The sequence below is a fragment of the Leguminivora glycinivorella genome, chromosome 14, assembly GCF_023078275.1.
Source record: "Leguminivora glycinivorella isolate SPB_JAAS2020 chromosome 14, LegGlyc_1.1, whole genome shotgun sequence".
In the NCBI taxonomy this organism is placed as follows: Eukaryota; Metazoa; Arthropoda; class Insecta; order Lepidoptera; family Tortricidae; genus Leguminivora; species Leguminivora glycinivorella.
This window is the reverse complement of record NC_062984.1, coordinates 11,450,100-11,463,129: the sequence shown is the minus strand read 5'-3', so window position 1 is coordinate 11,463,129 and position 13,030 is coordinate 11,450,100. Positions and strand designations below refer to the sequence as shown.

At 43.0% G+C, this 13,030-nt stretch overlaps 1 protein-coding gene across 8 annotated transcripts in view; it reads right to left on the bottom strand.

The window, feature by feature from the left end:
* Positions 1-2,583: 2,583 nt before the first annotated feature.
* Positions 2,584-13,030, bottom strand: part of LOC125233064 ((E3-independent) E2 ubiquitin-conjugating enzyme) — a 35,406-nt gene continuing 24,959 nt past the window's right edge. For 3 of the 8 annotated variants that reach the window (XM_048138911.1, XM_048138915.1, XM_048138914.1), the window contains exons 19-25: positions 12,924-13,029; positions 11,991-12,080; positions 9,556-9,656; positions 8,661-8,890; positions 5,841-6,038; positions 4,553-4,703; positions 2,584-4,380 (exon numbers count right to left, since the gene is read on the bottom strand). In XM_048138911.1, coding sequence (XP_047994868.1) covers positions 4,064-4,380; positions 4,553-4,703; positions 5,841-6,038; positions 8,661-8,890; positions 9,556-9,656; positions 11,991-12,080; positions 12,924-13,029 — 1,193 coding nt within the window. In that variant the 3' untranslated portion in view covers positions 2,584-4,063. The remainder of the gene's footprint in view (positions 4,381-4,552; positions 4,704-5,840; positions 6,039-8,660; positions 8,891-9,555; positions 9,657-11,990; positions 12,081-12,923; position 13,030) is intronic. The other 5 variants (XM_048138912.1, XM_048138913.1, XM_048138918.1 and 2 more) reach the window with 5 other exon arrangements.

Here is a 13,030-nt window from a genome sequence, read left to right as displayed (position 1 = left end):
ACGTTCCATATATGGACTGGGCGCTCGAGCTTCCCTAAGAGAGAAATTCAAAGAGGTGAACATTCTTACCGTTGCCTCTCAGTACATACTTGAGAATATTATGTATGCTAGGAAAAACATCCATGAATACAAGCTTAACAGTGATATCCATAACTATAACACTAGAAACAAACATAAACTTGCCGTGCCCTTCCACCGTCTCCGTAAGGTTAGTACGTCTTTCGTTGGGAACTGTACACGTTTTTATAACAAAATCCCCATTGATGTAGTGAACTTGCCACTCGGCAAATTTAAGTCACATGTTAAGCGCTGTTTGCTAGGTAAAGCTTACTATACGGTAAATGATTTTATAGATGATAAAAATGCCTTTAAGCCAGTAGCTTGATTATGGTAGCAGAAGTTTGTAATACAACCGTACTAGTATCCAGTAAAAATGACACAGCGTAATTTTTCTCATGTGATTGTATTGTATCATTAGTTATGTTAGTAGGACGCTTAGAGACCTTATACACCTCTAAGATTTTTGTTTTCATTATATAGCGTAGTAATATAAAATTTATTTAAAGTATGATAGTACACTGACCCTTAGAGACCTTTACATCTCTAAGTCACGTTGAGCATGTAATTAGTTATGTATAGCTATACTAGGCATTGTTGCCCTCTTTAATGTCACCTACAAGCTTAATGTCGTGTTTCACTGTGTCGATTTTTCTTTTGTCAATTTGCTGTTAGCTTGAACATGTCATGCTCGCTTAATAGTTATTTGTTATACAAGGGGGCAAAGTTGTATTTTAACGTCGAGTGTGGAATTGAAAAACGAGCAAGTGAAAGGATTCTATAGTTGAACCACGAGCGAAGCGAGTGGTTCGAGAATAGAATCCTGAACTTGCGAGTTTTTTAACACACGAGAAGTAAAATACATTTGCACCCGAGTGTAACACAAAATTTTTCCCTTCACTATAGCGAGGAAACTACAACGCTAAAAATGCGTTTATCAACTTCTTCCAGTAGTTCCACAGGTGGTAAATCGTCTTTATTACTAGATTCACCTACTTTTATCAATTTTAAAGCAGTTAATTTGACTTTATTCAAGGTCAAATTACTTTACCCACTAGTGGATAAAATGCGTTTTTACCCGCTGGTATTAAAGGACAAAACACGTGTTTCTGAGCTAGTGAGGGGAAAAAGTCTTTGCTTACGGTGGCGTGTTGATCGGGTCGCCACCTTCCCGAATGGAGGTTGAGGGAGGCGATGGCTGAGATACGCGTCATACTCGTGAACGGGTGCTGTTTGTGGAGACTGGTCTGTTCAAGCTTACCTGGGCCACATGTTTTGTTAGATTATTTAACTTTACTTTTGAGCGGATTGCGAGACACTACATTCGGTTCTTGTAAGAATTAAACTTAAGTAAGTAATGTCTTAAGGATGACACTAGAGACCATCACGTTGTCGTTTAATTTAGTTAATTTTAGCTTTTGGACACTTAGAGACTTTATACATCTCTGAGATTTTGATTATATTTTATTTTAAAATAGATTCCTTACTTTAATGACCTTGTTGTCGTTTGATTAAGTTAATGTTAGTTTTTTGGACACTTAGAGACCTTATACATCTCTGAGATTTTGATTATATTTTTAAACTTAATTTGTAACCTTGATTGGCCCTTATTTGTAAACTTGATTTGTTCTTTAATGATTGACAACTAGAGACTTGTACATATCTTGAAATGTGTAATTTAGCTGTTCATTTTCTGTATGTTTTTTTTTTTGTATTATTTGACAAAGGTTTTTACTTTTAAATATTTTAATTTTATAAAATTTGACTCTTGGAGACGCTATACATCTCCATGGATTATTTGATTAAGTATAATATTTTTACTTGTAATATTCAGTCTTTTACAACTATTGAAGTATTATAGATTTCTTTTATCTTTGTATCTGTTTGCACTTTCTTTATGTATTGATTATAGTTAGTAATAATATGACATTTAGAGACTTTATACATCTCTAATTCTATATCAGTGTATAGCTACTTTGCTTATGATTAATATTTTTAGTTAATATTTCTATTAATTTCATTTGTTTAACTTTAATGAATACTCTGTAATGTTGACATGTAAAAGTGCCCCCGTGGCCTATTTGCTGAATAAATGATTTTGTATTTTTGTATTTTTGTATAAATGAAATGAAATATTTATTATATATAGAGTATATACAGAGTGGGGCCTGTAACAAAGGCGAAGAATTGAACTGTAGGCTATTCTCCTTATACTGATCAACATTTGTTAAGTGACTTTTAAAAATTATGAAGTCTTTAAATTTTTATTTTTTTATACAAAATAAATATTAGCTTCAATGTACGCCATTATTGTTGTCATTGACGTTGTCTGTCACACTTTAGACTTAACAGAATTCGCAATACATTACCTCTTAGAAAAAACTTTCAAGGGTGATAAAAATCAAAATACAAGTTATTTTTAAAAGTCGCCGAACAAATGTTGATCAGTATAAGGAGAATAGCCTAGAGTTCAATTCTTCGCCTTTGTTACAGGCCCCACTCTGTATATGAACAAAAACTCCAAAGAAGGTTGAAGAATTATTTTATTTATCATCACCATTATACATAGTTGTCACTTACTGCGTACACAAGCGACAGAAGCCTTCCATAGCTCAATTGACTTTGGCATGAAACAGTTTTGTGCGGCACCCGCTCCGAGACCACATATCAACAGATTTAACTAGAATATCTTTCATTCGCAACACCAGATTACCAGTCACAGACTGGTATTACAGAACCAGAATTTGATTTTACAGAGTTGCTTCAACATTTTATATTTGTGAGGAAGAAAAATGGTTTACAACATTGGACAAAATAAAAGTACTGAAATTGAATGGATACTGGATAGGAACTAAGGTCTCGAAACAATACTATTAGCTTAGACTCACTGGTTGACAGCACTAATATAATTTGCGTATAGATCTACACATGAATACATGGCGTGAAGTGATCGCCTACGACTGTCGCCCGATAGAAGTAAGTTAACTATTGTGAGGTACGGACCCGCTACGTGGAAACTTTCAATATATCGGTAACAGGAAAGCGGCTGATCGATTAACTAAACACTGTCTGTGTAACAAGTGCCATCCTAAAAATATAAGTAGGTACCGAGTTACAAGAAAAACATGCGCCTTTTGATTAAAATAATAATTCTCGCTATATAAAATAAAAATAAGAAATTACAATAACATAAAAAACAGGAGTTTAAACACGCCACGAAACATCACACTTTCACAAAATAACATTTTCTGAGATACACAACTTACACAATTCATACATACATCTTTATAACAGCCCCTCTAGCACAACTTGCCTTGTCGCGCGCGAGTCCATACTTGAAGTCGCGCTTGATGTATGGACTCGCGCGCGACAAGGCAAGTTGTGCTAAAGGGCCAGGTTGTGACAGTTGTCGAAAATTCAACAACCACTCTCGAATTTCCGAGAGGTTTGTTTTAAATAATCTAAAAATACGTGTCTTCATTGAATTTCTAGCATGCTGCAAAAATGTAACAGCGCAAGCGTTGTCTCGCAAGTAAATTTTAATAATAATTAATCTATTGTAACATTATAGGATGACGCATGAAAAGTAGAGATTAATTTAACAAATCAATAATAATAATTTACGAATCATTAAATCTAACAATGATTTAGGTATTTCGCATAAGATCGAACATTCATTTAGAATTTGATTATCAGACGGACCCCGTGGCGTCATATTAGACCAGTAATACGAAGGACGGAGCCGCCGGCATGTATAATACTATCGCGACCACGCCCGCACGGACTCATAATAATTTAAAAGTGTAATAAAACGAGGAAAACAACACCGCCGCCGGGTCGGACTAAAATATTCCTACAGTCGAAAAAGTACATCACAATAAATACTATAACTACATCAATTTGAGAGGCCCGAGCGCGTCCGGCGTATTTTTTTGCTCCCGCACACGGGCGGGCGCGTATAAATAACATTTTAAGTACTAGTCGCTATCTAGGCGCGTTACTCGGGCTATAACTCTAGAGGGATGTCGTTGCGGCGCAGCGTGGCGCGGAACGACTCGAGGGAGGACTTTAGCGTGAGGCAGAAGCCGCGCGAGGCGGGCACCAGGGGGAAGTCCGGCGGAGGGACGTCTGCGGCGCCGTTGGACAGCTCCACCCAGCTCTCCAGGCGCACGCACAGCGCGGCGGCGTGCGCGCGCAGGTGCTGCAGGATCTCGTCGCGGAACGGCTCGGGTGGGTTGCTCAGCATCTTGGTCATGGACTGCACCAGCTTCAGCAGGACCATCTCGTTGTACATGCGCGAGTTCTCCGTGCCCTGCTGCGTGCCTGTAACGTGTACGTTATGTTAGTATTTGCCCCCATTCATTACCGGATGATCACCTGGGATTTTGGTCACCGGTGTCTCCACAAAGACTGAGTTGTCGGCTAGGCTGAACGGTCATGTTATCCAACAAAATTACGTCTTAAAATCGGTCCGTCAGTTATAGTTTCCACTCACCCTTCTGCTTCTCGTAGCCGGCCTCGTTGAAGTAAGGCTCCGCGTTGAGGATGAGCCCCTGTAGCGACACGATCACTTGCAGCAGCGAGCTGTCCTTTCCCCAGACTTCAACACCGCGTCCCGACCATGTACCCAGAAGAGAGACGCACACCTAGAAAAAAATAGCAATGAAGACACAGACACATCGAATATTGACATGAAAGTGGCACACAGTAGTATGTAGAGACTAAGGGCCAGTTGCATCAACCACATTTGACAGACACATCATCGTCACGCAGCAGACGTTTTCCCATACAATAAAATTTAATGAACGCTTTAACGGTGACAGATTTTGTTGACAATACCTAAATATGCATACATCAGTCAATTGATAGTTCGATCCAAATAATGCTTTGACGATGTTAGATTTACACCCGTAAGGATTAAATTTAAGCGGACTAGTGACCAAGCTAGAATTCGATTCGTAAGCAATTCGATGAACAAGGTTCGCCGATGATAGGCACCACTCGCTTGCATTCGTTTATCAACGTCTTATTAGGAGTTCTAAATCGGAAGATTGAAGCATTTCTCAGTATTGGAACATGTGTTTTCTTCGGCTTTTGGTAGAAAGTGTTTTAGTACAGTCACCGGCAAAAATAAGTGATGATTTCTGTACCTTGTCGCTTTTAATCATTTGACAACTTAGTATGAGATTCAAATGTGACAAGGCACAGAAATCATAACTTATTTATGCCGGTGTAGGGTTGCAAATAGAAAAAAAAACATTTTTTTTTTCAGAATTATGAAAAAAAAACATGAAAGAAAACCAAGCACCATGGTTTTTTTTAAATGTTTTTTTTTTCAGATGAACAAATAATACGACAAACACGGTTTTTCGTGATTTGTAACGTTTCAATAACAATAATGAACATTTTAATTCGATAAACATTCAGTATGCAAACGTTTATTGGGGAATCCCCGATGCGGCGTGGAGAGAGGAGAGGCGGTGGTGTTGCCAACAGTAAATAGCGATAACTACTAACTAACTACAGATTGTGTAAATGCTAGTTTAATAAAACCTGAAATTAAATTCGTTTAATAGTTAACATAAAGTCTAAAAACCGTATAAAAGTATTAACTGTTTTGCAAATTTTGAGATTTCGTCCTTTAGAAAAAAAACACCTACTCCAGAAAAAAACTGTTTTTTTTTTTCACGGTTTTTTTCATGTTTTCAAGCCAGAAAAAAACACGTTTTTTTGCAACTCTATGCGTGTGACTGTACGCGGTCGAAATCTAAAGTATTCGGTACCTTGCCGTCCTCGTAGAGGTTGGGGTTGAGGCGGTCGGTGCAGTAGGAGTGGTAGTGGCAGAGCGGCGGCGCGCGCGGGTACTCGCCGCCGAGCTGAACGTCGAACACGAACAGCCCGCCCTCGTACGGCGTCTTGCTCGGCCCCGCGATCATCACCGACAGCAGGTCGATGCGGTCCTCGAAGCCGCGGACCCATACCTGGAATATAAGGGATGTTCAAACTTGTCATCGAAATTACGAGCATTTCTTTTTTTTGCCATTTTTTTATTTTGATTTTTTTAGGGAATTTTAGGTCAATTGTACTCAGAATCACGAGTACTTTCAATCCCACTGGGAGACAAAAAGTGTCCAAGAATTTCCATACATTTTTGTAGCTTTCCTCTTTTGTTACCCCACAGGTAACAAAATAAGAAAAAATCGTATGGGACATTTTTTTTTTACTACTAGGATTGAAAAAGCTAGTGATTCTGAGTAAAAAAAGTGGCCAAAAAAAAGAAATGCTCTTACACTCTCGACACAGTCTAACATCCATACTAATATTATAAATGGGAAAGTGTGTCTGTTTGTTTGTCCGACTTTCACAGCAGGAGCGACGGGTTGACGTGATTTTTTAAGTGGAGATAGTTGAAGGGATGGAGAGTGACATAGGCTACTTTCAGTCTCTTTCTGACCCCCCACTTCCCTAAAATGGGGGGTGGAACTTTATATGGAGCATTTCGCAATTTTCGAATTTAACGCGAATGAAGCAGCGGGCAACACCTAGTCATAACGTATATTGCATTCAAGAGTTGGTTCCAAACAGCAAACTAGTCCAAGCATGTAGAAAGAGTTTAGAAGGAAATCTGCTATTTCAGGAACCTAGCAGGTAGGAGGTAGCATTCGATCACTTTTGTGTTTGTGATGTGTGTAGTGACACCTCGTCAGAGTACTTAGCCAAACACACAAACGCTTACAATAACATCGGTATCTACTATCTCTATCGTTCTTCCGTGTTGGCGTGAGAGAGGCAGACTGCGTTTCGATCGACGTCTAGCGTCAACGATTGTAATTGCCTAGCGGCCGGCAGTTGCGTTCGTGTGTCGTGTCACTCACCCCGGGCGGCAGGTCGCTCTTGAGCAGCTTGATCTCGCGCTTGACGGCCGAGTAGAAGCTCCTGGGCTCGGAGGGCTGCAGCATGGAGAGCCGGAAGCGGTGGTGAGCCGGCCAGCCTCGGCTGTGTGCTGTAGTGTCACTCACCCCGGGCGGCAGGTCGCTCTTGAGCAGCTTGATCTCGCGCTTGACGGCCGAGTAGAAGCTCCTAGGCTCGGAGGGCTGCAGCATGGAGAGCCGGAAGCGGTGGTGAGCCGGCCAGCCTCGGCTGTGTGCTGTAGTGTCACTCACCCCGGGCGGCAGGTCGCTCTTGAGCAGCTTGATCTCGCGCTTGACGGCCGAGTAGAAGCTCCTAGGCTCGGAGGGCTGCAGCATGGAGAGCCGGAAGCGGTGGTGAGCCGGCCAGCCTCGGCTGTGTGCTGTAGTGTCACTCACCCCGGGCGGCAGGTCGCTCTTGAGCAGCTTGATCTCGCGCTTGACGGCCGAGTAGAAGCTCCTAGGCTCGGAGGGCTGCAGCATGGAGAGCCTGCAGCGGTGGTGAGCCGGCCAGCCTCGGCTGTGTGCTGTAGTGTCACTCACCCCGGGCGGCAGGTCGCTCTTGAGCAGCTTGATCTCGCGCTTGACGGCCGAGTAGAAGCTCTTAGGCTCGGAGGGCTGCAGCATGGAGAGCCGGAAGCGGTGGTGAGCCGGCCAGCCTCGGCTGTGTGCTGTAGTGTCACTCACCCCGGGCGGCAGGTCGCTCTTGAGCAGCTTGATCTCGCGCTTGACGGCCGAGTAGAAGCTCCTAGGCTCGGAGGGCTGCAGCATGGAGAGCCTGCAGCGGTGGTGAGCCGGCCAGCCTCGGCTGTGTGCTGTAGTGTCACTCACCCCGGGCGGCAGGTCGCTCTTGAGCAGCTTGATCTCGCGCTTGACGGCCGAGTAGAAGCTCCTAGGCTCGGAGGGCTGCAGCATGGAGAGCCGGAAGCGGTGGTGAGCCGGCCAGCCTCGGCTGTGTGCTGTAGTGTCACTCACCCCGGGCGGCAGGTCGCTCTTGAGCAGCTTGATCTCGCGCTTGACGGCCGAGTAGAAGCTCCTAGGCTCGGAGGGCTGCAGCATGGAGAGCCGGAAGCGGTGGTGAGCCGGCCAGCCTCGGCTGTGTGCTGTAGTGTCACTCACCCCGGGCGGCAGGTCGCTCTTGAGCAGCTTGATCTCGCGCTTGACGGCCGAGTAGAAGCTCCTAGGCTCGGAGGGCTGCAGCATGGAGAGCCGGAAGCGGTGGTGAGCCGGCCAGCCTCGGCTGTGTGCTGTAGTGTCACTCACCCCGGGCGGCAGGTCGCTCTTGAGCAGCTTGATCTCGCGCTTGACGGCCGAGTAGAAGCTCCTAGGCTCGGAGGGCTGCAGCATGGAGAGCCTGCAGCGGTGGTGAGCCGGCCAGCCTCGGCTGTGTGCTGTAGTGTCACTCACCCCGGGCGGCAGGTCGCTCTTGAGCAGCTTGATCTCGCGCTTGACGGCCGAGTAGAAGCTCCTAGGCTCGGAGGGCTGCAGCATGGAGAGCCTGCAGCGGTGGTGAGCCGGCCAGCCTCGGCTGTGTGCTGTAGTGTCACTCACCCCGGGCGGCAGGTCGCTCTTGAGCAGCTTGATCTCGCGCTTGACGGCCGAGTAGAAGCTCCTAGGCTCGGAGGGCTGCAGCATGGAGAGCCTGCAGCGGTGGTGAGCCGGCCAGCCTCGGCTGTGTGCTGTAGTGTCACTCACCCCGGGCGGCAGGTCGCTCTTGAGCAGCTTGATCTCGCGCTTGACGGCCGAGTAGAAGCTCCTAGGCTCGGAGGGCTGCAGCATGGAGAGCCGGAAGCGGTGGTGCGGCGGCGCGGCGTCGAGCACGCAGAAGCCCTCGCCGCCCTGCGTGTCCTCGGCGGGCGGCGCCGGCGCCGGCTCCACGTCCAGCGGCTCGGCCGTCGCTAGCGGGGCCGTGTCGGCTGTCGCTGCTTAATACAAAATCATTCTTTATGCTAAACCTTTAAAATTTCGTCCAAATTACCAAGATTAATATCAGACGTGGCGTCAGTTGACTCTTTTGACGATTACTAGCAACAGTATGAGGGAAGCTGTGTACTTGGCAAAGAGGATCGAGTATTATAGCACAGTATAATAAAGAGTACTATCGTACAGTATGGCCATTACCGCTCCCAGCTGAAAGTGCCGCCCACCCCCTCTCGGTTACCTCACAGTTACCGCATGTCAAAAACGCGAACAGTCGACCTGTCATATCTCACTCGCACAAGCATGGTACGCGTTCACCTACACGAGCTTAGAATTTGTGCTAGGAACGCGCCTCTTTCATATATTTGATCGCCAGTGACCGAGATGTGATTATAGAGAGTTACTGTCAAAGAAAAAAGTGTAATCCCATAGACTGCCATCTCTCGACACAAGCTTAAAACGTTTGAACCTGTTTTGACAGTTTGGCCCATATTCTTAGCTTGATATGTGTTAAAATGTCAAATATTAATATTAGCGCCATCTAGCTGAGCGTTCCCCAAATGTGTAACGCCATCTTGGCCACCGTACCTTTTTCTCTATGGCTTTGAGGTACGTTTTTTTCTTAAATCTCATCCGTCTATATGGAGTTACATATGTCTTTGGTACTCACGGACGCCCTCCGTAGACTGCGCGGGCGCAGGCTCCTTGCCCGGCTCGGTCTCGCCCGCCGCGTCCTGGTCCGCCATGCTCACCACCAGCGCGCCGTATTGGCTGCACACACACACGCTTATTAATAATTACTACATGGACAATATTATACGAATCGAGGACTTATCGCCTAATAAGGCACTGGTCCCACCGCGAGCTAGTAAGTTATGAGCTATCGGCTATAAAAACGAACAAAAGATAATCACTCCCGTGTAAATAAAAGAGACACGGCGACATTTATAGTTACTCGCCCAGCGGTGAACTATCAATACCGACGTGTCTCTTGATCCGTGATTACCTTTTGTTCGCATTTATAGCCGATAGCTCATAGCTTACTAGCTCGCGGTGGGACCAGTGCCTAACGCAGATAAAAATGAGCTTATAGCCGGGTTACAGAGAGCGAGCAGCGTCGAGAGGCAATTTGCTCGCGCGGCAAACGGCCAATCTAAACGAGCCTCGGCCGAGGCGCTCCTGCTTGCGACGATACTCGCGGTTTGGACCCGGCTAATAAATGCCAAATAAAACTACGTCGGCTCTATTCCAACACCACTGCCTCGTATAACATTATATGACCTCATTTGAAGGACGATATCCGGGACCGGCAAGATAAATCCTCGGTGACAACCTACCATCTTCAAAACTTGCTAGAACTAATAACCACTAAGTTTGAAATTACAATCTCAAGTCACAAAGTAAGAACTTCAGATGTAAGATATAATAGATAATACAGTCATAAATATGATACTCATCAATAGAACATGAATTCACAGTCAATATACATATATGAATTTAATTAAATATGTGTCCTATGATCCGACAACTAATGCAATTAATAGTTCCATTAATTCCTAGTTACTAAGTTTAAAAAACGCAAAAAAATTGAAATGAATAGGTTCTCACAATATTACAAATTTTATAGATATAATATGTATATAATACCAATTCAATAGGCCAAATCTTCCTTCGAAATTACACAAATATCGACAAACACTATAAACATGCTCAGAATCAAGTCCACCTCACAAACACAACCAAAGATAGGTATCACGCAAGACTCACATTAAATAATTCAAAAACTTTAAAACTACGCGAGGAGTCTACTTATAAATACTAACCAACGATAGGGCTAACAATTTCATAACAATTCGAAAACAGAGAAATTAAGTTACCACTTTTTACAGTTTTTCTACTTGATAAAAGGCCAATGCATAAAACTGAAAGTAAGGGGTTGGAACCGCACACTGCAGGGCAAGTCAATCTACGGGAGACGGGAGTGTGGTACGTACCCAGTTGGTTCTTCCTTTGGCCACATGATGCTAAAAGTATCGGAAATTCAATGATCAGTGTTCACCTAAAATATGAGGTAACTTATGTGTAGTGTAGAATCCATCTCCAATATCTTTGTAAAGACGTCTTATGCCTGGAGTGTTTACAAATCATAAATATAATACTAATCAATGAGATGTCATCCCTAGATTCTTATTTTCATAACATAGTTACCAAAAAGGTATAATAAAATTCATTGCATAAATAAATAAATGTCCGCAGTGTACGGTCCAGGTAAAAAACAAACGAAATAAAAATAAAAGATGACTTGAAATTGCTGGGTAACAAATCTGGGTCAGTAATTGGATTATTTAATATAAGTATTGCGACATGGGGTTAACAAAACTATATAAATAGGGGTATTTCTCCCAAATATGTTCACTATAACACCAACATTGTACATCTCAAGCAGATATATAACATTGTTGATAAGGTAGTAAGCGTCATGTTAACAATGAATGTATGTGTAAGCACAGTCAATTGTGAAAGTATGCTCAATAAAAACACATATAATCAGTTATGCTTATGTATGTCTGGTGTAAGGAAATTACGTATGAACAATGAAATGTTAAAATAATGGATCAACTAAAAACATGTGAAAATTGTGAAACAACATAAATGGTATGGAATGATGTACAAAATGAGCGCAAAGCAAACAAATGTGCGTTCAAATGCGTATGTTATGTATAATGTATGGGGTTCCATGTCTGTACTTTACGATATTAAAAAATATGTAAACAATATTAAATATGTCACTCAGTTTTCAGTCAAGTGGTACATTGTTAGATACAATAAGATTACGCTTATTAGCTGAATGAAATCTTGTGAGCGTTATTATGACAATGCCCGAGAGTAATGGTGCTAGTTACTGAAACTTTCCAAGAAAAATTCATGGAAATTTCATGAGTTTGACAAGATATGTTAAGCAAATTTTAATTTATGAAATACCTAATATTTCGTCGGTACCCGAAAGACCAAGTGACGTTGTTGATTTGCTTTACATTATTTGTAATATCAAAGTACAAACCACAGAGCGAGGGAGTGACAAATAAAAAATAAACGTAAGCTCACACTGTAAAGTGGTAGGGTAACTTCTCTTCGTTCACGTTTTGCTTTTCCATTAAGCCGTTTAGAAATTCGGCCAATTCTTGGGGCCTTCTCCTGCGGAAAACAAATAAGTTTTTATTCATGCCGCATTTTATCGTAATTGATAATATTAATAGAATACATTTTAACCTGTTCGTATAAACGAAATCCTTTTGGTGATCTTTTAGAAGTGAAAATAAAACATATTTGTGACGTTATCTGGACAAAGGGACCTTATTGTCGATGGCGCTTACGTCCCGCAGCGTCGTTACTGTACATGAACATCGCTCATAACGCCGTAAGCGCCATCGAAAGTAAGGTCCCTTTACCCAGATAATGTCACATTTGTGATGTTTCATGGAACATCACAAAGCTTCAAGGTGTAGAAGTCACTCATAGAAACACAAAGCAGCACTCTGTTGTGATTGTAATAAACCACTTTAATAAAACATTGTAGTTGCTATAGCTGGCTTGACTAGGACCTCGTTTGCATTAAAGTCGTTAATTTAAAACGAATAGTACAGAACTTCTACCAAAATTATAACGTGGATGTTGACAGGTATCGTAAAACAGTCTGAATCAATTTGGTATACAGTTAGTTTTAGTATATATTTTTTATCCTGAATTTCATACTTTTACTCAAGAACGATACACAATAACCGCCAATATCAGGCGTATACTGGCAACTATAGAAAGTACTGAAAACATTAAAGGTAAAACAAACTCCATATCGTTTATAAGCGTACGTCCCCATTAAGGATTATTGGCGTCCAAATAAATAAGGGGCTGGAAGTACATAGGTGTCTAGTTAACGACTTTGGCGCATACGACGTCTCAAACGCTAGTCCACAATGTTTTATAAGATGGTTCCATACCGCATGCCAGTCGCCAGCCGCCGGTGTAAGGGTGCGTACATACCGGCTGACCTCCTTGTGCGCCTTCACGAGCTGCGAGTGAATGAGCGAGCAGAGCTTGTAGCACACGTTGCGAGTCGTGCCGTCCACGTCCGAAGCCTCAACAGCTGC